The 25,903-nt window shown below is 42.2% G+C and overlaps 1 protein-coding gene across 2 annotated transcripts; it reads left to right on the top strand.

Moving 5' to 3' along the window:
- Positions 1–14,893: 14,893 nt before the first annotated feature.
- Positions 14,894–25,427, top strand: FBXO7 (F-box protein 7). Of its 2 annotated transcripts, none has more exons than XM_066319912.1 (9): positions 14,894–15,207; positions 16,735–17,032; positions 18,003–18,230; positions 19,548–19,689; positions 20,150–20,233; positions 21,299–21,391; positions 22,348–22,524; positions 23,208–23,276; positions 23,604–23,723. In XM_066319912.1, exons 1-8 carry the CDS (start codon positions 15,086–15,088, stop codon positions 23,264–23,266), a joined length of 1,203 nt encoding a protein of 400 aa, XP_066176009.1. In that variant the 5' UTR covers positions 14,894–15,085; the 3' UTR covers positions 23,267–23,276; positions 23,604–23,723. The 2 variants fall into 2 exon arrangements, with proteins under 2 accessions (XP_066176009.1, XP_066176008.1); XM_066319911.1 differs by having other exon boundaries at positions 14,896–15,207; positions 23,208–23,245; positions 23,604–25,427.
- The last annotated feature ends 476 nt before the right edge of the window (positions 25,428–25,903 follow it).

Raw genomic sequence — 25,903 nt, 5'->3', positions numbered from 1 at the left:
TGAGTGGAGCCGGACCTGGCAACTCGCAAAGTACCAACGTGGTAGACGGTTGCAAAAGGCGTTTATTAAGTAAAAAATGCAGGTTATATACTCTGGGGTCTTTACTACGTCAGACAGGATATTGCCCCACTTCCTAGGTTAGAAGTTGGAGTGGAAAAGTACTGGCACATGTTAGTAAGGGTCTACATTCCTTTTAGAGATAGCTTATCTTAGTGGGGGGTTGAGGTATGCTCTTCCCTTTCCTGTCACAGCCCGAGATCTTCTCGCTTCGCCTGTCCCTGTCCAACCACATGGAGATGAAGGTTAAAACAAGATGCTGTGTTTGTATCCCCTCAGTAGTGCAATAGCCAGGACCCTTAGTGTTCTAGGTCTGTGCTCATGAGTGAAATGTGGCTTGACCTTTCCGTGTTCAGAGGCCAGACGGGGCCCTGAGGTCAGTCCTGTGGCCTTGTTGGGAGGAGCAGGGCCAAAGGCAGCTCCTGTATTGCTCCTGAAGCCCTGGCCAGGCTTTGGGCACAATCCAGGAGGAGGCTGAGCCCAGCTGTCCCCACAGTGGGAGTTGTGTGAGCCTGTTTATTGCACACAATTGTCCGACCTGGGCCCTGTCCCAGCCCAGCCGGGGTCTCTTTGCCTGCTAGTGGACGCACTTGCAGGATTCCCAGTTCTGGGGGAGGCTCTCCAGGGCTGGGCTGTGACAGGGGATTCCCAGCTGAAGTGCGGCTCTGCAGGGTGGGGAAACCTCAGAGTCCCTGGTGCTGGATCTCAGTCCCTGTAGGTGATCTTGGGTAGCAGTGCTATGGGGCATTGCTGAGCTTTCCTTGGGAGGCTCTTTGCTGCTTTGAGTACAGAGATGCACATTTCCATCTAGCTCAGGACTGCTTGGGCAAATGAGCAGAGCTCTGGAAGGTCCTTGAATGTGTGGGGTTTTTGTTCTAGTTCTGGTTTAGAAGCCCCTTCTGTCCTAAAGCAAACGACCAGCGCTTGCTGCCGCTCGGAGACTTCAGTTCCTTTCCTTCAGAATCCTCCACAGGGCAGTCTGGGGTGCCCTGTGGCTGATGTGCTGCTATCAACATGTGCCAGGTTCTTGTCTTTGCCGTGTATTTCATCGTATTCCCCATGGGATCGAATGTCCCTGCAGTGGTTTGTGACCTGCTGAGGTGTTTTTGGCCCCAGTGCTCTCACTCGGGGATCGAGGTTACCCCCCCGGAATGGCACAGGCGGCTCCGGGGGACTCAGAGCCTTATGGTCATTGTGCCCTTCTGACTGTGGAAGGCCTTGGGTGAGTCAGAGACTGGGAGATCTCTGTGGCCTTTGCTCATGCTGGGTGACAGCCACTAATGCATTCACTCACAGCTTCAGCTCTGCTGTTGCTCATCTAAAACAATCAAGTGTTTTGTGGTCAAATAAATCTCTCCTCTCGTGTCTGGATTTCTCAGTGACATTAGCAGCATGTTCTAACCAGCTGATTAGGTGAGCTAATCTCAGGGTGATTCTCACATTTCTCATCAGAAATTCATCTTTAGTTGCTGGAATTGGAGGTTTATTTGCAATCACAGGGAGGAAAGTGAAGTTGAGATCAAAACCCTGAAACACTTGGGTGAGACAAAGAAGAGCTTTTATTTGCCAGGCTCTTGAAAGGAAAATGTCAACTGACTAAAGGTACGAACCTCAAAAGGAGTTCCAAATTTTCTTCTGATAATGATGTCATAAAAATAAAGGATTTGGTATGTCTTAGGGATGTTGTTTAGGATGGGACAAACTGCACAAAATTATCTCAGCCACTTGGAAGAAATGACTGTTCTTTCCTCCAATCCTGCTTTTGGGTCAGGTGAGTTTTTTGGGCAGTTTTTCAGCAAGGGTGAGAATGGGAGTTTCCCAGATATGCTGAGATCTGCTGTGAGTGTTGGTAGCTCCTGCTGCCTCCAAAGTGACAAGCTGTTGTTTAAACATTTCATTTCTGTTTTCTTAGAGAGAAATGCCCTGAAGTTGTCCTTGTCTCTGGCCCTTGTGGGGCAGGCTTGGATCTCTGCTCCGGCTGTTGTGGTGCGTAGGATGGTGGGTTTCCAGGGATGCCAAGGGTGGAGATTCCAGCCTGGAGCACTAGTCTGGCTGTGCTGCAGGGGTGTAATAGCCTGATGGACTCCTCCTCTGCTTCTGTCCCAGTGCAGACCTGTCCTGCCTTGTCCAGCAGCCCTTCCTTCCTTCCGAAGCTGATCCATCCTGTGCTCAGCGGGGGGGTCTTGGTTGATGCTGTGTTCTGCCTGCCTGGACTGGCAAACACTGCTGCTGTGGTTGGACCATTGCCGTGGAGATCCTGCAGACAGGTAACAATCCTCCTTCCCCTTGCAGGTGGGTGTGTGCTGCCCTGGGAGGCTCTGGTTTGCCCTGGGTTCCCAGAGAGGGTCTCCAAGTGGGATGCTAAGGCCTGAATTACCATCTGTGGTACCTTGTGGCCCTTTTCTCTGGGAAACTGAACTCACCTCCCCAGGGTCCTGATGTCATTTTGCAAGGAGACATTTGGCACTCCCAGGCCAGCCAGGATTCCCATTGGTGGTACCTTGGGTCCGGGAGAAATCCTGATCTGTCCCGAATTCTAGCCGGTGGAAGGCCAGCAGTGCTTTTTCAGGTCCCACTCCTAGTCATGGCAAGAGCTGAACTGATTCAATATCTGAGGTCAGATGAACCTTGATATGTATGTACAGTGCTGTCAAGCAGCTTACTGACTTTGCTCTATTGTGCTCCTAATCTGTCCTTTATAGCCTGTCCTTACTCCCACTGCCCTCTTTCCTTTGTCATATCAGTATTCAAGGCAATGAGAGTAATAACAGCACCTGAGAACATCACACATACCATACTCCAGCCCTTTCTGGGTGATCCTCACTTTGAGTCCAGGGTTGGTGCTCAGTTACCCACTGAGCAAACTTAAGAGGAGGAGAGAATAGCAAACCTTCAGCATCTTCCTCATTTTTTACAGGGCCTGTTAATAAATATTTACAATAATAGCAGAAATCCATGCTGTGTCACTTGGTTTTACTCCCTTCCCCCTTAGCCTGCTTTTCCTCCAGAGTAAAGAAAGTGGAAAGCCCAGCAACCCTGGAAAAGAAGACCCATTCTCCACAGACTTACAAAAAGTGAGCTCCATGGGGTAGAGGAGAAAAGTCAGCTTTTTCACTGCCATAGAGACTGGGGAAAGTGCTTGGGATACATCCATCTGGACAAACATTGAATTTTTAGGTTGTAATTTGGTGGCTCTACAGGATTCCACAGGGAAGGTGAATGAGTGAAGCAACTGCCCATCCCAGGGGTTTCTCTGACAGATTTAAAGCAAGATGGAGCTAGCTGTATAAATCACAGACTGCATGTAATGTGAAATTCAGAAGGTCTTGCTTTCAGCGAGGTTTCCCAGAAAGAGTGAGAGAAGCCACCCTGATGGAGAGCTTTTAAACAAAACTAGACAAAATCAGAGAATGTTTTGGTTGGTTGTTTTTTTTTTTTTTTTTTTTTTTTTTTTTTTCCCCCAGGGCTGGGAACAGTCTTCAATGGAGTCATTTGTCATGTGGGACTGACCTGGCAAAGAGGTTGTGTTATTATGGTTTTCCTCATTTCCACCTACTACACTGGATTATGAACAGCTGAAAGTACAAGAGAGTGTCTTTTCTAGCATTACTTTTACAGATGAAATTTCTTTAGTTACCATGGGGCTATTGAAGAGCTGGAATGAAACCATCAAGAAGAAGATAATTGCCTTTCCTAATACCTGAAAATTTGTTTTGATATTGCTGCATCTTTCACTAGCTGTTTCATTACCAGAGGTAACAATATACCTGAAACTACCAGAACATTTTCTGTCATGATCACAATATAAGCAATCTGCAAAATTATGAATGAAGATTGACTTAATTTTTTAACAATTTCAAGCTATCCTGCAGAACACTTTTGCCTTTTAGTATAACTAGCATTTTCTTTTTAAATTTTAACTGACAGATACTGAGAGATGAAAGAACAACAAAAAAGGACTGGAAGTAAATGTGGTTTTGACGTATGCATAGTTCTCAAACTTTAAAATCTCAAAATTTAACCAGATTTAGCTACATCTATCACTTCCTAACAAAGCCACTCCTTGACAAAGAGCAATCACCATGTATTTGTTTCCATACCTCTCCTCCAAAGGCTGAAGAGAAGACCTTTGCTGTAGCAGACCACAAGACTGAGGATGCTGCAGGGAAAACTTTCTCCAGCCATGAGCCTGCCTTTTAAAGGAAAGAACTGTGGGCTTGAAGAGAACCACTTGCTATCATCTTCAGCTGCATCACCCAGGGAGTGGCCTCTGATAACCATATCCCAAGCCATTTTGGATCTCCCAGTTAAAATTATCAAATTTCATTTAGGGATAAGCAGAGGACAATGTAAACTGTTGGCTGGGGGTGCTCAGGTGCCAGAATGCAGAGTTTGGGGTGGCATGCTTCCTTTGTGGCAGATGGTTTCATCACTGGTTTTTCAGACAAGGAGGAAACCCCAGTAAGAATTCCAGTATTTCCACAGAACAGATATTCACAGCCATGCTTTTATTGTAAAATAAGTAAATGAATGTGTCATTGGTATGAAAAACAGATGGAAAACAAGCCCCATCTGTCTGAAATTGCTCAGGATACAGGAAACCATAAACAATATAGTATTTATATTATAACAGATGCATTTTTATAAATATACACAGACAGTTACAGTGTATATATCCCATACAAATATATAGTATCCAGTCCTTGCAGTCAATCTTTTCTATTTCTTCTGTTTTCTTATCCAGTTGACCAGTACTCCAGCTAATCAGTACTACTTGGCTTGTCAAAGAGGTGATTTAATCAATTACCTTGCAAATACCAAGTAAAACCCCCAGGCATGGGGCACTTTGCTGGACAATCTGAGTAATTACATCGTGCAATGCATGAATAGATGAGGGAGAGACACTTGTCAGTCAACAACTGCTCATAGTTCACACAGATTTAACATTTACCGCAGGGAGTCACATGCAGAATAGTTTCATTATTCCTATCTCTGGCAACTGATGATGAATATAACTCACACGCTCAGTTACATAAGCCTCTATACATTTTCTGGTATTAGTGAGGGACACAAATCTAACTGAAAATCTCAATTTCTTTGGAGTTCTTCTTCCATTCTTTTTCTAGTCACTTTTCACCTACCAAAGAATACAAAGAACTGGAACCCCTGCTATGATTTACTGCCATTTGGTTTCAGGATGCCTTTTCTTAGTATTCTATCAGACAGCTGGATCAATAAACTGATACAGCTCAAACTACACAAGCCATGTCTCTATCCTGAACTGAACTTCTTGTAGTGTGACCCCTGTAGAGTCGCTTTCCTTTCCATACACTTTTAATGTCTCCTGGTTGAATGTCTCTGTTGACACACATAAAAAAAAAACAGCTTCCATTTTACAAATATTAGAAATATGGAATGATTCAGAGATTGATACTCTCAAAGAGCTGCAGCTACTCGCAATCAAAGAACAATTTCTGTATGATACAGAGGTCAAGGACCGACTTGGCTGTAGTGAGCATGAGACTGTTGGGTTTCAGATCCTGGGAGAAGCAACAAGACAAAGAACAGAATTACAACTATAGACTTCAGATGAGACCTGCTTGGCAGGAACTGTGGGAAATTGCCCTGGAGAGCAGAGGCCCAGAAGAGGCTAATTTTCAAGGGCAGCCACCTCAGACTGTATGAATTGCCATTAGAATGTTCAGACAGTTGAGCAACTGTGGCAGAAAGGCATCATGGAGAACATGGAGCTCCTGAGTGAACCTAAACACAAAAAGGATGCATACAGAAGATGGGAACTGAGACCAACTACTTAGAAGGAACAGGAATATCTTGTTTGCATGCATAAGAATGAAATCAGGAAATCTGAATGGCAACAGGAAAGATTTCTGTACGTACCTTGACAGTAGAAGACAATTGTGGCCTTACTGTTCAGTAGGATGGGGGTCCAGTGACAAAAGACACAGAAATGGCACTTTTACTAGCAAGGCTTGTCCTCTGGTCTGCACCAGCAGGTGCCACAAAGGGGGCTGGAGGACATGAACTACAAGGAGAGTCAGAGATTAGGCTGTTCACCTTGGAGAAAAGAGGGCTTGAAAGGCCATTTTGTTGTAGGCCATTCTGTTGCCTGCAAATTTTGCAAAGACACTACAGAAAAAATGGAGCCAGACTCTTCTTGGAAGTGTGTAGTAAAGTACAAAAGGCCAGAGAACATGCTGGAAAATGGGAAATACTGATTAGATACTAGGAAAAAAATACTCTAAAGGAAGTTAAACAGTGAAACAGATTGTCCTGAGAGATTGTGGAACCTTCATCCTTGGATGGGTTCAAGAGTCGACTGGACACCATGCTCAATAACCTCATCTAGTTAGTCCTGTTTTCAGCCACTGTATGAACTAGATGATCTGATTCTTTAATTACACAGCAATTCACTGAGCTTTATAGATCTGTTCCCACCTGTTGGTGTCCAGTTACAAAGGGACAAATTGTGAAATTCTTACAAAGGATAAGGTGTGCAGCTATGTGGCTGTTCCAAAATGGTAAGCTTTTTTTCCCAGTTGTGTCTGATTATCCTCAGTTAGATATTGCACTTTAAGTCAGGTTTTTGACACTTAAAAAGAAGGACCAATTGTTTGACCATTAGAATTGTTTGACCATTTTAGAATCCTGGTTTTAAGAAATTACATAGTGTTGTGGTTTTGAAAACAAACCAAGTGAGAGGCTCTAAGTCAGAAATAAAATTTAATGAGAAGAAAAGGAAAATAAAATAGAATAAAATAAAATAAAATAAATACAAAAAGAAAAACCACTGACAGAGTCAGAATACAACCTGATCAGGGTGATGGAAACAGTCCAGACGAGGTGGTTTTCCTGAAACAGAAATCTTGTAGAAAGGTCTGGTAGCTCCAGTTCTCTGGGAATCCAGTGGGTGAAGGCTGCTTCTACTGTCCCAAATCCCAGCTTATATCCAGGTGAGAATGCTTGGCTCCTTCCCATGGGCGGAGCATCTCACAATGGGATGATGAGTCATGCAAAAGGCATTGATGGGCCATTAACTGAAGATGGTGATAGAATACATCCTAAACTACAACCCAGGACACATAGATATTAAGAATGTGGTAGAAAGTACTGGACTCTAGGAGAATGCAATCATTAATAAAGGATAAATTCACACCTGGGATGCACACAAAAGAAAGGAAATAAATGAGGGAAGAGAGTTCCTTGTGTGAGGTGACAAAAGGAATATATTCTGTTTCAGTATTTAAGAAGTTTGTTCCTTCATTGCACCTCTATTAAGAAACAATATTCTGTATATCTATATTATATTATGTACAATATATGTATATATATGATATATATACATATATTATACATAATATGCATATATATCTATAATATATGTGTGTATATAATAATACGTATATTGTATTATGTATCATTTATTTATGATAAATTAACTTCTGGCAATGTTAGACATACCATAGTCCAGCCCCATCTGAGTAATCCTCACTTTAAGACCAGGATTAGCCTCAAGAACAGCAAACACAGCAGGAAAAAATACCATGTCTGCAGCATCTTCTCACCTTTGTCACAGATCTGCTAAAACATGTATGATACAAATGCTTCCATAAATTATGCATACCATGAGTGGCAAAATATCTGTATCCATGACTTCCCTCAATGAAATCTGGACAAGGATGGATAGGTAAGAGGGTTGATGAATGATTTTATTGCACAAAGCCATCATTGTGGGAGCTGGCACAGTTTTCTGATTCCTTGCATATCACTTTGGCAGGCACTAGCTGCTGGTGAGACTGAATGGTTCTGCTCCACTACTCCATCCTTTCCCCATACCCATATCATAAACTATTTTATTTTACCATCTGTCCTACCACCTGCAGAGTGAGCATGACAAAGCAATCCCAGTCACACAGGAGCAGGTCTGTCTTCCTCTAAAACCACCTCCTTTTTATACACAGAGCTACCCTAGCATACAACAGATTTGAGAGTTCCAAAGTTTTTCAACTGAATCTGCTGGTCTAATAAAATAAGGTAGGTCAGACACTGCTACATAAAATTGACTAAATGAGATTACAGGAGAAGGGAATGCAAGGATAAATTCAAAGCATGTGTGAGAATTACATGGTGATCACAGGGGCTTCCTGGCATGAGACTGCAGTGGTGTGGTTGAGTGCAAAGCAGGCTCTGAGCCACTGCATGGCAGGACAACCACATAACACAGATTCACAAAAGCTGAGACAAATTGTTTTTCTGTGACACACCCCTACTACAAAAGTAAGGTTTCTTTGTTCAAAAGGCGTGTGTTGACCCTGATTTTCACTACCAGTGACAGCTACTGCTCAATTTCCTAGAAATAACAATACTGTTTCTCAAGGCAACTTCTAGTCATCCCAGTGCTGCATTAGAAAAATTTTTTTAGGGACCAAAAATAACTTTACACTGGGCTTGAGGAGAGTGGCACGTCGTTTTCTAACACATCTGATTGCAACCACACCTGCCTATGCATAAAACCATGCTAATTAATCAGCAGCAACAGGTTTTGCTAGTTTCCTGGTAATTGGGAGCATATAAAGTGAGTCCTGGATTTCTAACAAGCATCATATTGTCTTGGACAATCTATTCCATGATCTGCTAGAAAACACATAAATGTACTTAAACCAAGCACAAACCCTCCTCTCCACTAAAAAAGCCCACACCCCACCACCCTTTCTGTATTGAACTTAGTATTATCAGGTCAGACTCTAAATAGCTGCCAATCTATGTTCTACACAGCACCTCATAAAAACGGTCTTTGGTAGATTTCCCACTGTAAGACAGACAAAATGCATCATGAATTTTGCCCTGATATTGGTTCTTCGAAGAATCCTTGCAAAGGTATCCCAGGACACTATGCAAGAAGAAGTAGTTTCAGGGAAAAAAACATTTTGAAAACATAATCCAAATTGTGACGAATTTCGAAAATGCACCCTTTAATTGGTACATCTCTAGTTCTTATGCCTTTTCTGGTTTTCTCTATTTTAAGCAACTCAAAATAAATACTTTAAGGTAGCAACGCTGTAATATGCACAACAGCCCGCTGAAGTCACACACCCTAAATGTTTTCCAAAACAGTGTCCTAACTTTTTTTGCAAACATACCACTTTCAATCCTGATTAATAAGGGTCAATTAAAAACCAATGTGAAACTAGAAAGATAGATTTTTCTATTATTAAAGGACACGGATATTTACTAGATATTTATTTAGCAGGATTGGTGGAAACATTGATGCAGCTGAGATACCTCATTCCCATAGCATTTCACTCACACTGATGAACAGAAAACAGGACTTGGTCATTACTGTGCTTTGGAGTTGATTAGTTCTTATTTAGATTTTAAAGGTATGTTGGGTAAGAAGCTGAAAGAACAAAATGAACTGCCATGAGAATAAAAGATGGTATAATTTCATACTGCCTCCTCACACCAACAAGCTTACTTCTCCACTCCCAAGCTGATACTCTTGGTTTCATTGCCGAGCGCCTCTCAGATGGATTGTAAAAGGTCAGTCAGATGACTGAGGCAGACAGAGCTAAGCAGAAGGAATAGTCTAAATGAGAGCTGCCAATTGCACTGCTGAGGACAATAGATGTCAGACAAATTGCTCTGATTTTTATCTTCAGTAACTGAGCAGGCAGGGACCGATTTCTGTACGTAAATAATTATCTTAATTCTTTTGTTTTCACAAAGATTAAAGTAGTTCAAGTACTTGAAGTAGAGAAAAAGATTAAAAACTCCTTTGTTTCAGTTAGTGTACCTGTCTCACCCTAATGAAGTACTCTATTTACCAGACTGTAGATACTGTAGATACTATGTCTGGTTTCTTCTTTGTGAACAGTCTGCAAAAACTTTTAATAAAAATCACAATAAAGATTACAGCTGAAATTTGCCTAAGAACTCAGAAAGCTTCTGATGTAGAAAAAGTCACCACACTTGCCTTGTACAGGCTTAACATTGTCATAAAAACACACTATCTTAAAGTGACCATCCTCAGAATAGAGTAGAGCTGAAAAATATTTTTGTCATTGTTTTGCCTTGGTCCTGTACAAGATTCTCCAGTCTACAAACCACAGAGTAATTTCTTCCACTTTCAAACATTTAGAAACCTCGCTAGTTAAAAACCACAAGACAAACAGTTTTCAAACACAATAGCAAATATAGAATCTACCCAAACCAAAGTCCAGAAAGAGCACTTTGGTTTCCCAAATATCTCTGCTGTTCTCAAAGAACTGGAACTGGATTTTTCAGTTTCTTCTTTGCTACATTCTTTCTAGTTACTCTGCAGTATACTCAAGAACCAGTAGGGTTTCTGACTCAACAATGTCAAATCAAAAAGGACTCAATAGCGTCAGGGTTTTAACCCTTCCTACACACTGATACTCCATATGGAGAATTATCTCTTAAGGGGAAAGGAATATATTTATATGATTGATAAAAGAGGCAGGATACTGGCAGGAATGCTTAAATAAAATAGCAAATGACACAGACAGGAGTTTACTAAGTGACATAAAAGCAGATGATCCCTCTTCACAACTGCTGGAAATACCCACAGAAGGAGAAAAATTCCACTAAGTTCCTATTCAAGGTTTCTTGCATTCTATGTAGAAAGTAATGCTATCCACTTCCCAGCTCATGAGGCAGTCATCAGTCTTGCTTGGTGAAATCTTTAAACAGAATCCACTGGAGGAAATGGCTGCCCCTACCACACAGGTTGTATCTCTATGTCTGAGACACTGCCCGATTTTTCAGCAGCTTTGCAAAAGCTTTGTGTGACCATAGCTTTTCCTAAGTGTGGCTTTACTATTGATGCCCTTCATAAAGGCTTTCAAGGCCTTGGAGCAGGGTTGCCAGAAAACTAATAATCTATGCCAGGCTGCAAAATAAATAGCATAGCTGCAGTGCCTACACAGAATCTGTTAACAATGGGTAACAATGTTGGGAGGCAGTTGTCTGATGAGTTGATGGAAAAAGCCATTGTCACTGTTTGGACCCATTGAGTCAATGTTGCTGAGCTCTATAACTGCCCTATCCTAGCACCTGAGGCAGGACTAAGAGGCTCATTTTTACCCAAGTCCACTTAGCAAAAGAAAACTCAGCGTCCTTGTCCTGGCTCTGCCCTGCATGCTGTCCTCACAGCTCAGAACTGAGGGGTGGTTCCCAAGTGACACAGAAAGAGAAAGAAACACTGAACAGGAATGCAGCAGGCATTATTTGTCTGGAAGCTGCCCAGATTCAGACTCAAGTCCATCATCTGCATAGGTCTGTTCTAAGCTCTCCTCTCTGCTTTTCTCCCCATTGTTTGGCTCACTTACCAGACTTGTACAACCAGTCCCTTCCTTTCAGGGAGCTGACAGTAGCACGAGGCACTCTCAGCCCAGGCAGCCACTTCCCTGAGTTCACACCAATTTCAGTCCTGTCAGATTCCTAAGAGGTGGATGCAGTGATCTCCCTAGAGAAAAAAAAAAAAAAAATTACCCTCTTTTTACTACCCAGAGAAATGTGATTTTAGTCTGCTAATGAAAAGATACCAAATTCTGACTTTAGTGTGCCACTTCAAATACTTTTGCTCAGAACACAACTCCCAGAAATTTGATATTGTTAAAAATATGCAAACCAAGAAAAGACAGTTGAAGTGTCTGAAGCAATCTGGCAAACTCCAGGAAAACTACTGGAAGGTCTTTTGCTCCATATAATCAAGATTTCAATCAGAAACAGAGAAGTTAAGAGCCACAACAGTGAACTCAGACACTGTTTAAGGGTCATCTGTACACAGCCACCCTGAGTTGGTGTAATGCAGAGTTCCACTCACTGTATAGAGCATTAGCATTAATAAAGCCTCTAAATACCTTTTAGCAGTAAAGCTGACCACCAGCAAGCTGCAAGAATTTAAGAGGTTCTCTCCACTGGCTTTCATTTGCATCTCCTCCTCCACTGGGACAATTGAATGGCACTTCAGACTTAGGGACTTCATTCCTGATAATACTCCAGCCTTCACACCCATCTCCTTCTCATCCCAGACTTTATCACATCTTTCAGTGTGACTCATCATTCAAAATATGAGCATCGTAAGTTAATATATACACACATATATTTATTTATACATGTTATAAATTACATTATTTGTACTGCCAAATACATGAGGAGAAATAACAGAAAAGGTCCACTGGCTCACAGCTTTATTACCACACTCATCTTTCAGGAAAAAAAAAAAATTCCATGAGGTCTGTAACTGAACCACAGAGACCTTTACATTTTATAGTTCTCCTCTGCCATGGGACTTGGTCAACAGGACTACAGCTTTAAATTTGAAATTACTCCAGAGCACCCACTAGGGCTAGGGCTATCAGTAGGGCTTTACAGCTTTGGTAAAACAAGTTCTATTGTTTGTGCTTCACACTGACCATGAGGTAAAAAGCATCCTCAATTAAAGCACCCTGAGTAGAGAAACCACATTGTCTTCAATAATCATTCCAAGCTACTAGCAAAGACCTTTCTTTTGTCACCATACTGTGTACTATCTTAATGAATGAAACTTAAAAATAATTCGCTTTTTCTGGTAAGAGTGAACTATGCAGAAAGTCAGAATTCCTCTGTACACAACCATTTTTTCAAGCCTCTAGGCATACAGCTTTCCTGTACTATTTTGACAAGTGCCAGAAGTCAACTTCATATATGGCCATTGAAAGTCTCCTGCCTGCACACTTGAGACAAAATTAAAATGGTGGAGAAAACCTGTAACTCATCGAGTAACAGCCCTTTTTTGTAGAATGATCTGTGAAGGAAAAAATAATGGTGGTGTTGAGTCATTTGAAATTTGCCAAACTTGAAAGTTGAGGAAAATGTTTTAGCTTTTCATCCTAATTGTTTCCTAGGTTTTCCTGCTGTGTGGAAAACGTGTCTAAGCCTTACATTATAGCATGACTCATAAAGTTCAAAGGAAAAATTCACAGAATTGCAGTAAAAATGCTCACTTGCAACTTGTCTAACTGGTGTAACTTGGTGTAGCTGGTTACCTAATAATGACTGAAGTCAGCTCCTGACAGACTGAACCACTTCACATCACAAGTCCTTCAGCTTGTGCAAGCTACAAAAAAGGTGGTTCTGCTGTTAGCAGAACCTGCTGTTACCATGTCTGCAACCATGGACATTCCTCATGCTAGGAATGTCCACCCTTCCAAAAGAGCACGGACTAAGATGCCATAGAGCCAGTGGGATAACAGGAAGTGGCTGCAACAGGGATAACTCTGAAGAATGAAAGAGTAGGACATCCATGGCCAAAGGAAAATAGTAATGATGTTGTGGCAGCAGCATGACACACTTTGGATTCAACCCTATTCAAGAGAGAGCAAAGAATTTCTGAGAGGCACAGTGCTCCTTCTACTTCTTTGCCAGTTCCATTCTCATCCCCCTCTGCTGCAGCAACCCACTCTTCTGGGTTTATCCAGGATGTGTCCCCATTTGATGATGACTGCAGATGCACTCCTTCAAAAGGGTTGTGGCAAAGGGTGCAGCTTGTCAGGAAATCACTTGTTTTAGTGTCTGTCATGGAAGAGCTGATAAAAGTTACACCAAGCTAACTGTAATGGGCATCAGCTCTTCCCTTGTCCAGCAAGTGGTGTCCCAGCTCAGCAGCCTCTTTCATCACCTTCAGTACAAGCCTCTTCTTTCCACTGAGGAATTTACTGACATGCTGAAACTGGAGAATGGCTGCCCTTCACTTTGAGACATCTCTGACAGCCAACTCTAAAAATAATTGGATGGTCATGTTTAGATGCATTAAGGAGATTTCACCTGCAGCCCAGAATAAAGAGTAAGTTTCAAGTCCCCTTTTTCCTGTTGGGCCCCTAGGTGCTGAAAGAAGACAGCAGGGCTCTTCCTACAGCATTAAACAATGTGAATAGGCCTCTAATAAGCAGTTGTACTTGATAGTAGCTGTGTAAGCTAGGTCCTGATTTCACTTATTACTTTACTATTATATTCCTAGAAAGTACTCCAGTTTTCCTGTGTTATTCTTTATAGGGAGAAATGTGCTGCAAGCCACGTTTCATCATTAGAAAACCAAGATGATCTGAGAATATGCACTGTTCTAAGTTACCTCTGAATTTACTGCTTTTGAAAATTCTACGGAATTCATTAAACAAAATGAAAACTTGAAAAAAAATCTGCCTTTTATATTATCCGCCAGGCAACATTACACTCCTGCCGGATGTGCATTACCAGATAAGGCGCCGGGGAAGCGCTTTTTTCCCCGGAGTATGAGAACTGAAGCCGGTAAACTTCAGCTTGTACCACTTCATACTTTTCTGGCGATTACTTGCTCACAGCTGTTGTAGCACCACCTCTGAGGTGACGACTCAACAGTCGGGTCTGGAAAAATCGAGTTGCTTCTTATAACTAAACACTCTCGGGGGTAACATTCTCCTTCAGCCTTTCCCTCTGTGCATTTCCACGCTCGCCAGCAGTTTAACACCCAGCCAGGCTCTCCCAAGCAGTTTTGCCAACAGAACACCACCTGGCCCGGTGTTACACTGAGGAGGAGGGCAGCGGCCCTACCACCCTCGCCATGTGATGCCAAGCAGGCTAGGCACAGAAACCACTCCCGCCAGTGGCTTATCCATCTCAGGGTTAAGAGGCTGAGCAGGAAAGGAGAAAAGAGACGCCGGAGCAGCGACAGCGTCACACGGGCAGCAATGGCGGCTCCGGCGCGGCCCCTCCCCGCGCACAGCCGAGCGCCCAATCATCGATCGTGGCCGGGCCACTGCGCGGCACGCAGAGACAGCGATCGGGGGCGTGCCGCGAGCCCCGGAGGCGGGGCCGGGCTGAGGCGGTGCCGTGACAACCAAAACAACGGCCCGGCCCGGCAGCCTTTGCGCCCGCGCCCCGCCGCCACCTTCCCCGCCGCCGCTGCTCGGCGGGGCCCGCTCGGGGCACGAGGTGGGTACGGAGACCTCCCCCCGGTCCCGCTGCCGCCGTCATGAAGCTCCGCGTACGGCTGCAGAAGCGAACGGCGGCCCTGGAGGTGCAGGGGGCGGAGCCAACGCTGGGGGAGCTGCGCGCGCAGCTGCGCCTGGCCCTGCTGCCCGCCTGGGGGTTCAGGTAGCGAGCGGAGCGAACCATCGCGAGGGGAGCTGGTGGGGGGAGGCCATGCCGGCGGTGCGCGGCGCGGCCCGGCGGGGCCGTACCACGCGGTGCGGGGGGGGGGGGGGGTCTGCCCCGGGCGCGGTGCTGCCCTCTGCGGGCGGGCCCGGGACGCACGGCGGGGATTGCCACAGCCCGGCCTGTCCGCCGTTCCCGGTCTGCTCGCTGTTCCCGGCCGTCCCGCCGTTCCCGGCCGTCCCGCCGTTCCCGGCCGTCCCGCCGTTCCCGGCCTGCCCGCCGTTCCCGGCCGTCCCGCCGTTCCCGGCCTGCCCGCTGTTCCGGCCCACGGCACCCACTGCCCGCGCTCCTCCAGGCCTGGGCCGCGGGCTGCTTCCCGGCTGGGCACTGCGCAGCGGGAAAACAAAACTCCGGGAGCGCTCGGCCGCGAAATGCGGATTGCGGCGCGCTCACCGAGATTCCCGCCCGGCGCTTAAGTTACAAAACGCTGTATGGTCTCAGTTCTACGCTTCTGTCGGACTTCCTGGAGAATCTCGGTTTAAGTTTCATAAACACTTTATCTGCGAAGAACTCACGGCATCCTCCGTAGGAAAATGAATCACGTGTAAAAGGGAGCGTTTTTTGATGTTGGCTGAGGGGATTGTGTCACAAACCCTTTAATTAGGTCCGACGTGCTGGTGTTTCGCTGGTGATTCACACGGCAGTGTGGGCAGGAGACATCTGAAGTTACTGCTTGTCTTGCTGCAGTGGGTGTATTTTATAGCAGCTACGGGGTAGCTGCTTCCCTGCTAACCAGTTTAATTTCTGCGTTTTTTTGGCCTGAAGCATCTTTTTTTCTTACCCTCATTTGCAGTTAGCATTCTATAGGACACCTGCTGGTCATTGAAATTAATGTTTAGCTTGGTTGAGTCTTCAACACTGTTATTTTTAAATAATATTTATTTAATATTAATTTAATATTTAAATAATATTTATTATTTAAATAATATTTATTTTTAAATAAGTTTATTGTAAAATAAATTTATTTTTAAATAAAAAGTGTTGGTTGAGTTGAGTTTTATTTATTTTTAAATAATCCGAGGCAGTAGTTTATTTAGCTTTTCTAGCTGTGATATCTTCTGTTTTGAAGAGCTCTTGTGTGCTTTCCTTCATAACTATTTTATGAACAACTTCTGTAAGTGAAGTTTTATTTACCAAGCAGCTACGGCAACTTAAAAATGTACTTGGTGAGAAACATGGGGGAAATAATTCAATATAATCTTTTTTCCCCACTATTTCTTTAACATATGGATAATTAATAATGGATTAAGCTCCATGGCACAGTACTATTGTAATATGCATTATGCGTTTCTAAAATTGTAGAATCATGGAGTCATTTAGGTTGGACAAGATCATCAAGTCCAATCTTTGACTGATCATCACCAGGTCAACTACACCATAGCACCAATTGCCATGTAGAGTGTGTGGCTATCCAGGTGCAGCCAACCGTGTTTCCTTACTGTTTTTTTTTCTTAAATTATTTTGCAGCTCTGATACCACATTTTCAATAACATTGAACAGAAAAGATGCTCTCACAGAGGATCAGAAGACCTTAGCTTCATATGGGATTGTTTCTGGTGATTTGATCTGCTTGTTACTGGACGAGCCAGATGGACAACCCAGCCTACCTCCTCCTCCTTCTTCTCCTCCCTCACTTCAGAATGGTCATGAGCCATCCACCTTGACCTCCAACAAAAGGCAGGCCAACAGTCCAAAAGCAGAAGGGCAGAATGAGCAATCTAACAATGAGAAGGCTCAGGTGGAAGTTCAAGAGAGTGATGAAAGGGTAAGTGCATGAGAATTTTCCTGTACAGCACAAGACAAAAAAAAGAAGGTATCCTGTTGTGTCAGTTGCTGTACTATAAAGGAGTAAATTTCTTGAGAATATTTGGCTCCTTATACTTATCTGATACGTGGTCAGTTATTTGAATGGAAATTTGTCTCTATTCATTGTATATTACTGTGGCACAGAAGCTAGTTCAGAGAGCCCAAAGTGTTTCAGGTTTACAGGAGTAAATGTTTTTGCTGGAACATGCACTTAAGGAAGTAAGGATTATGTTTCTTGCTTGCCTCAGTGCTATCTTCTTGAGGACCTGATTCTAGATAGGAGCAGATGCAACAGGCAGTGTTGGAGACAGGCTCCTCTTTTTTTCCCCTTTCCTGACCCCTACATTAGGTAAATCTGCTTACAGTTTTCATTCTGCTTTTTATAAATAATGTGTCTGCGTGTAGTTTTGCCAGTTAATTAATAACAGGCCATGATTTAGAAGAAAGGGAGCGACAGTGAAGCTACTGTCCTCCTTAGGTGGCAGCAGGGGCCCTGCATTGATTGATTTTATTTTCCTCACTGCTATTTAGACTTGTTGTATTTGTTGGCAGCCCAAGTTACTATTTTGGTTACTTGCCATGCAAATTGGCTAGGTTCAAATATATGGTGATACTCTAGTGATTAAATTATTCATGTGTATGTTGCAAAAATTCTGATGAAGGTTTAATATATAATGATCAGTTTATCTTCAGTTAGTATATGCAATAAAATGGCAGACCCGTTCATGAAGGGTTAACATTATAGAGATTAAAAAATCCAAAGGCTATATATTTAATCCCAGTCTCCATCTAGAATGGTGGAAAATGAAATTGTAATGAATTTGTACAACGTGTATGCGAGAATCAGGCTGGAATAAGCAGATGTGTAATGTTGATGTATATAGAGGTGTAATTTTCTGAACAAAAGTATGTTTTGCTTTCCCCTGAAGGCAGGATCCAGCCTAGAATTTCCTTCTGGCTTAGTTCCAGAGGATGCTGACCTGGAAGAAGGTACAGGTTCCTATCCTTGCGAACCCATGCTGTGCAGTGAAGCTGCTGATGGTGAAATACCCCATTCCCTAGAGATGCTCTACCTTTCTGCTGAGTGTACCACTGCCACTGATGCCTTGATCGTTCTGCTTCATCTTCTCATGATGGAGACAGGCTATGTACCTCAGGTAGGTAGGTGCAGGCACCGCACAGAAATTTCTGGGTCATTGTGGAATGTACAAGATGCTTCTGAGGATCTGCTTCTGCCTTTGTATGTGTCAATTGGCTGCAGAGGCTGCTGAAGAATCAGCTTCTCTAATTTCCCTAAACAGAAAGGCTTCAGGCTAAAGACTGGAGCAACTTTTAGGTGTGGAGGAAGAGGCCTGTCCCTGTGTTTCTTTCGGTCCTCAACCTCACTGGAACTCAGCTGAACCTCCTGCTTCTGCCTTATACTACAGTGCATGTGCAGATGTATTTAGGTTGTAGCACTTCCCCAAAATACTGCTTTAAGTGTTGGTGTCATCTTAATGATACTCTGTAAACTGGTGCTTAATGAGGCCGAAAAACTGTCTCTAATTCCATATTCAACTAAGTGTCAAGTTTGGCTTTGGTTTTACTGATCTATAGAGGTATCACACTTGAGCACCTATGGCAGTACATCTGTACAATGTATGAGTTCACTTTTTCACTTTACATTTTATCTTTCTTAATACATGGCTGAACATGGAGAAAAAGACTTGGTCTCAGGCAGGTGTTTAAATTCTCATATTTTTTCTTGCAGTGAAGCTGACTAGGCACGTGTAGGTATCTGGTTGACCAATACCAATTAAATATATCTGTTAAGTTCATTGCATCCCCAGAATTTGAAACACTGTGTAAAGAATACATTTGCCACTGGGAATCAAGTTTGTTTATGGCAGTGAGCAGGCTTGGAGGTAGGGAAGATGATTGCCCTGCAGTTTTAAGAGGAAAGAAAGAATCTACTTTTACTTTTTGTCACATTGTATCTGCATCAATATCTCCAATATTCCGGCTGAGCCTTTTCATTATGAAATTGACAGCAAACCTGTTAATTGACTCAGGTTTTCTAACTAACTTCAAACTGTGATTCTTAAAGCCCTGTCAGATACTGTAAGTGCACAGAAAAGGTGCAAAACCATTTTTTTTTTTTTTTTTTTTTTTTTTGGTGCAGAAAATTAATTATGTACTGGAGTTTTCAGATGACTGAATGAGGGATGTGTCACAAAGAAATAGGTGTGAGTGCTCACTGAACGTTTGTTGCTATCAGGACAAAAATTACTGAACCTCATTTAGATTTGCTGTTAATTTTGTGGAAAACGTGAAAACTCCGACATGTTCATAATCACTGTGTCATTAGGACTGGCCCAAGAGTTTAATTGCAAGCATCATTCTGCCATTTCCAAACTTCTAATCCTTTTCTCACCCTCAGCATTGGTACATTGCAAAAGTATGACAGTGTGTTTGCTATCTCTTTACTTTTGTAGGGGATAGAAGCCAAGGTAGTCTCTATGCCAGAGAAGTGGAGAGGGAATGGTGTTTATAAGCTACAGTACACACATCCCCTTTGTGCAGAAGGTTCTGCTGGTTTGACTTGTGTGCCTCTGGGAGATCTCATTGCTATTAATGGTAAGTCAGTCAAGTCTTCATCCTGATTGCACATTCCCAAGTATCACCATTGTTTAGGAAGAGAAAACTTAAATGTGCTTTTGTGTGTTTTGAGCTGCACCTTTATTACTTGGGTTGCTGAGGTGCAGGAGATGCCACTTTTGATGCTGAATACTCTTGGCATTTCCAGTCTCCCTGTTAACTGTTTCTTTCCCTCTTGTTGTAATAGATTAATCCTTTGGAGATTCAGCTGGCCTTTTCATTGCGATATTGTAAAAGTATATTTGTTGTCTCATTTCATAGGAACTTTGGTACACATTGCCAGACATGAAGGAAAAAGATGTGCTTCAGCTACAATGTTTTGGCTTCTTTTATGGTTTTTTTTGCAAGCCTTACAACTTCCAGACTATGTATTACTTCATTACTGAAGTAATTCTCTGTGTTTTCAATTCTGAAATGTCTTCATTTCTTATATTTGTAGCAACACTGAAAATCAATGAAGAGATTAAAAGTGTTAAGAGAATCCAGCTATTGCCATCATCCTTTGTCTGCTTTCAGGATCCAGGTATGCCTGAACTATGATTTCATAGTAAGGGCCACAGTGGGTAAGAATATGCTTTAGTAGAGCACCAAATAAGTACAGAATTGCAGAAAAGAACAAAAACGTGGTTACCATTTAGGTTAGTCATAACTTTGTGGTAAAAGGAATTCAGGGTGTAGCCATTTACTCACACTTTGTTGTTAACACAAATTGTATTTGTTGGATTAACAATGTAAGGAAAGAACCTTGCAAATGTCAGTTTATGCTTTGGCTCATATGCCTGTTATTTATGAGGTCCTAGGCATATGTGTGAATCTCTGGGGCAGCGCTGGGGGATAGCCCCTTTCTGCCTGGCAGCTCAGGACTTCAGAGGCTGGTACACTCTTGTTGTAGCACTGGAGTTGCTTAATTCTTTTTGTCAGAAAATATGTGCTGACCACATAGGTTTCTCCAGAGTGCCAAAATTAGAGGAAAAACTAAAGTGAGGGAGGAGAGAAGGGCAGATCCATGTGGATCTTTGTGAGCACAGACCTGACCATCCTTACATTCTCTGAAGGATATGAGTTGCTTTATTGGCAGTCCAGGCTGACTCAATTTCCTATGTTCTGTGTAGTCCTTGATGTACAAGTCTCATTGCAAGGTTGTAGAAGAACTGAGTGATGAAATGTGTCCAGTATAACAGTAAAGTCTGCTTGCTCCTCTTTCTTCAGAGAACAGAGTAGAAGAATACTTCTGTCAGAAAAATGAAAGTTGCAGCCTTTTGGAAGATAGATGTATGTTAGGCAGCAGTTTTGAAATTTGACAGAGGAAACTCTGAGAGCTTGAGAATCAGTTTGTTTCCAGAGAACTCAAGTCTTTCCTTTAACTGTGCCTTTTTAGGCCAAAGGAAAAGCTTAGCTCAGTCAAGGAACTGGTTTCTAACTTATCAGTGACTGACTTGTTGCAAGATAATTACACTCTAGCTGCAGAGCTGCTCACATCAAGATCACAAGCAGATTAAAGTTGCGCTAATAAGAAAGCTGTAATTTTTATATAATTTTTGCATTATAACCTCTTGAAGTTAAGCTTTTCCCCTCTCTTCTTTGATAGAGAAGGTTGCAGGTGTTTACAAAGACCTTCAGAAATTATCCCGTCTCTTTAAAGATCAGCTGGTTTACTCTCTTCTGGCTGCTGCCCGACAAGGTGAGAGAAAATATTTACAATTAGAGATGGTACTTAATTTTTGAGGATGTAAGAAAGGGAGTCAATCTAAAGCCTTGAAGGAAGAGTGTTAGAAACAGCTGTTCAGTGATAGGCATATAAACAGTAAGCATAAAGTAAAATATACTTGCTAAAGCAATTGTATTAATCTTTGTAACTCAGAAAATGATTATATAATTCTGGTTGTAATTTTTGATTGCTCTAGTCTCACTTCAGGGATGGAAATGGAGTGGCTGATTTTGCATAATGATGAGGAAATCCTACCATGATAATTTAGTAGCAGTAGTTCTGTAGTTTTGATCTATTTCTTTGTCAAAACAGAAAAATTTATTTAGCTACATGTTTGGAAGTCTGACCTCAGGAATGATCTTGTTAGGAACTGGTTGTTGGGAGCTTGGAAAGGATGGTAGGAAGTAACCCAGGCTGGTGTTTGTGAAGCAGTAGGAAGCCAGGCTTTCTCGGCATAGTTACTACCATAAAAGAGCTCAACTTTGTATTCTGAAGACAATGGAATTCCCTCTAGACTCAGTGTGTGAAGATTTTAGGTGAAGCATGTGCTCTATATTTGTGTTTTTTGCAGGCTCATGAAGTTGAGCCTTTTTTTTTATTTTTTTCCCCATTTGTTTCTTAGCTCTATAGCCGATAAGCATAATTTGGTGTTATGTTTCTTGGGCATAGTGCTCCGTATAAAATGTCATTTGCCCTATTTTGTGCACCTTGTAATTGTAGTTAGAGTTGCAAGAGAGCTGTTTTGCAAGGAGTCACATCACAGTAAGTTGCTCAGAAAAGTGATGTAACTCAGGCAGCAAAGGGAGACGATGTAAGGGACAGATTATAATGATCTTCCTTTCTTTTAGGGTCTTTAGAGATAGAAGCACTACTTAAGTGATGTCAAGTTTACTCTGTTTTTTTCTGAACTAACATTCTCTTTTCTGTAGCTTTGAACTTGCCAGATGTGTTTGGGTTAGTGGTCCTTCCTCTTGAGCTCAAGCTTCGGATTTTCAGACTTCTGGATGTCCGTTCCCTCATCTCTCTCTCTGCTGTTTGCCGTGATCTCTACACAGCTTCCAATGACCAGCTTCTCTGGAGGTTCATGTATCTGCGGGATTTCCGAGGTAATGTCGAGACACATCTTTTTCTAATTACATTCTCATGTTAACAGAGGCATTAGTTCTGACAGGTTTTGATAAAGAGTCCCCTCAGGCGACCAGTAATGATATTGAAACACTGTGAGTGAATGTAGTTGTTCAGGATACTACTCAGTACAGTTGGTCAGGTGGGATTTAGGTGGATGCAGTGTTTTCTGCCAAGGAAGATGGCTGGCAATCTTCTGAGTCACTCCTGGTGCTCCACGTGCTACTTCCCATTGTGTGGTGCAGGCTTTCCTTGTTTTAATCTGTTTCCTTTGCTACCTTCGTGTATTGGCTACTGCAGCTATTAGGAAGTGGAGGGAAGATATATTCCTGCTTCAATTTCTCACAAGAGAGTAAAGAAACAAAGGTAATCAAGGGAAGTACTGTCAGAAGGCAGAGGCAGAGACAATGCTTTTGGGATTTCTCTATTTAGTTTTCTCTCTTTAACATTTGGAGATGATGCCTTGCTTGGAATGGGTGTGCAAGAACATTACCTGTCAAATGGACCTGGAGCTTTGTATTTTTTAAGATCCATTATCTTTAGAAAAAGATGTATTGACCACAAGTGTTTTTCATATCTTGATTATTCTTTAAATTCTGATAAACTGCAGGTATCTGTGACACAAGATATGTTGCTTTTCCTAATTCTTTGCTTCTCTTTGTAGATCCTATTGCAAGGCCTCGTGACACAGACTGGAAAGAAGTAGGTGGCTTTTTTATATAATCCCTCTGAGGTCAGTCTTAGTTTGAGAATTAAGTATAGACTTTGGGAGGCAGTAACTTTGAGTTAAAGTTTAGCTTAAAAGTGTGGTGGTCTGTGTATGCATGTTGGTCAGACTAGTGGAAAGGAGCATCAACATGTTACATGGTGCATGCTCAAACTGGGGATTAAAGATCTTCCAAGGGTGCTCTGCCTGGTCTCTGGCGGGCAAGGGAATTGTTGCTCTGGGTTTTCAGACTGGTGAGGAGCAGTTTTTTGAGAAGTACTGTAAAACTTAATGCAGTTGCTGAAGCTGGAACACTTAGAGAGTTTTAAAATGCTCTTTTTTTTCTGTCTGCAGCTATACAAGAAAAAGTTGAAACAGAAGAAGGAGGCCCTGAGATGGAGGCACATGATGCTTCTGCCCCCTATACCTCATCCAATCCCCTTTCATCCCACCACATTCTATCCTAATCCCTTTCCACCCAACCCATTCCCATCAAATCCAATCTATCCCCCGATGATCATTGGGGGAGAATATGATGAGAGACCAACACTTCCATTTGTTGGAGACCCGATTAACTCACTCATTCCTGGCCAGGGAGAAGCACCGGGTCAGTTTCCTCCATTCAGACCACATTTTGACCCAATTGGCTCCCTGCCTGGAGCAAACCCAACACTTCCAGGACGAGCTGGTCCCAGTGACAGGTTCCCACCTCGACCCAGCCGGGGCCGCCCCATGGACATTCGCCGTGCATTCATTTGATTGCTGCTTTTTCTTGCAGGGAGTTTTGTAGTCGCTGAGCTTGCTTTCTAACTGCAGGAGATTGCAAATCCCAGGCACTAACATCTGCCTTCAGATTGTGTCAAGAACATGCGTGCGTTGTGATGTCCCAAACGTGGAGGCTGGGTTTGTTTGGTGCTCTGGTAGTGCTGTACCACCTGGCACTTAAGGTCTGTTCCTCAAAGAGTTACCACTTAGAGCAATTTGTTCTGCTGCCCCTCCTCCTTGCCCTTAATCATCTGTCAAGTGCTACTTAGAGACCAGAATACCAGCCAAATCCTTATTGCATCAGATAAAGAGCACTTTAAATACAAACCCTCTAGTTGTCTGTCTTATTTGGAGAGTTTTACTGAATTGCCAGGATGAAAAGTTTTGTATAAAATTTACCTGGCTAATTCATAATCTTTATTAACAAAAAGTTACCACATAGAACAGGATACTGCCTCTGTTATAGTAGGTGTGTGTTCATGGAAATTTTTAAAAGTGTTGCTTCCTTTTTCCTTTAATATTTTATTAGATAAAAAGCATTTTTGTATTGTTATTTACTGCACAAAGAATACAGCAAAGGGTTTTCTTTACAATGGAAATATTAGAACACAATAAATTTTACAAACAATTGAATAAAGTCATGCTACAGTGCACCTCAGAAGTCTAAGCAGAAGCAGAGCAATTTTACAAAGAATCAGCAGCAAAACTTTTGACTTTTTCCTTGACTTTGCAAATAAGGATCTGTAGTACGTGACTGCGTTTACTGTGTTTGAACTAAAAGTAGTGCGAAAATGCATCTTTTCTCTCTATCTGACGTACTTAAAGAATTAAATAGGCTAACCTGGTTGCAGTGGAAATGGGATCACAACAACCTGAGAAGTAAAATGAATTCTGACTTCAGTAAATTCCATTTAATTCCATTACTTAAGGATCAGATGATATCTTGCCAAAAGAAAATGTGTCATAGCATGTTATGAGCACCTTTCAAGTGTCGTCTTATTAACTAATGAGCAGCTAACAAGACCACTGTTAAAGTTTCCTGATAAGACCTGCAAGGTTATGCTGGAGAGCTCAAATAAAGGAAGACTGGAATGACTAAACTTTGCTAGAACTTTTAATTTCTGACGTATTTTTTAAGGTGATTGATCTCAGTGTTTCTATAAATGTGAATGGTACTAATGACTGTTGTGACAACTTATACTATTTTCTAAAACTTTTTGGAAATTGCAGCTGTGGAAATGCAATGACGTTTCCTGTTAAATACAAGCTATTTAATCAGTAATACTTATGTGCTTTTTCAGGTGAGATTTCAGTGGTTCATCTTCTTGTTTTGTATAAAATCAGCTGACTTCAGTAAGGTCAGGGAGTTTTGCCAGTGGAAGTAAAATATAATACTTTATTTTGCTGTCAAAAGTTGTATTGCTTCTTTCTTCCTTTTCTACTTCACAGAAATAGTTTTACTAAGACTTTTAATGTAGCTTTATTTTTTTAAGTTAACTTTTAACATTTGCCATCAGTGGTTGAATTGCCTTGTTCCAAAAGCATTTTCACCAGTGAAATGTATAGTCAGATTTCTTAGAGTTTGCAGAAATTCTTTGTATTCCTAATTGTTATTTTCAGCTGACTGTAAAAAAGAAGAGGGAAGTCTACACTGTATTGGTCTTGTGCCATTTTGTCCTTGTGATGAGTGCTTCAGCAATGGATAAATAATACTCAGATAAGGTTACAGAGCTTCAACTGATAAATTAATTCATAACTTACCCTTTTCCTTTTTTCCCAAGCTGCTTCTGGGAAGAGTGATTGCATAATGCATGTGAGAAGTTAATTCTGTGGTGCCAGTGGTAGTTGCATTGCCAATGCCTTGATGACAGTCACATGGTTTGCCCTGC

The sequence above is a fragment of the Sylvia atricapilla genome, chromosome 5 (genome assembly GCF_009819655.1).
Source record: "Sylvia atricapilla isolate bSylAtr1 chromosome 5, bSylAtr1.pri, whole genome shotgun sequence".
Taxonomy (NCBI): domain Eukaryota; kingdom Metazoa; phylum Chordata; class Aves; order Passeriformes; family Sylviidae; genus Sylvia; species Sylvia atricapilla.
The sequence above is the reverse complement of the archived record's forward strand: the minus strand, read 5'-3'. Positions and strand labels throughout refer to the sequence as shown.

Excerpts from the sequence above, each read along its gene's own strand:
- FBXO7 (XM_066319911.1), top strand. The coding sequence starts at position 15,086 with ATGAAGCTCCGCGTACGGCTGCAGAAGCGAACGGCGGCCCTGGAGGTG. Across the intron at positions 17,033-18,002 it reads TTCAAGAGAGTGATGAAAGG|GCAGGATCCAGCCTAGAATT; the intron begins GTAAGTGCATGA and ends TTTCCCCTGAAG. Across the intron at positions 23,246-23,603 it reads GTGACACAGACTGGAAAGAA|CTATACAAGAAAAAGTTGAA; the intron begins GTAGGTGGCTTT and ends TTCTGTCTGCAG.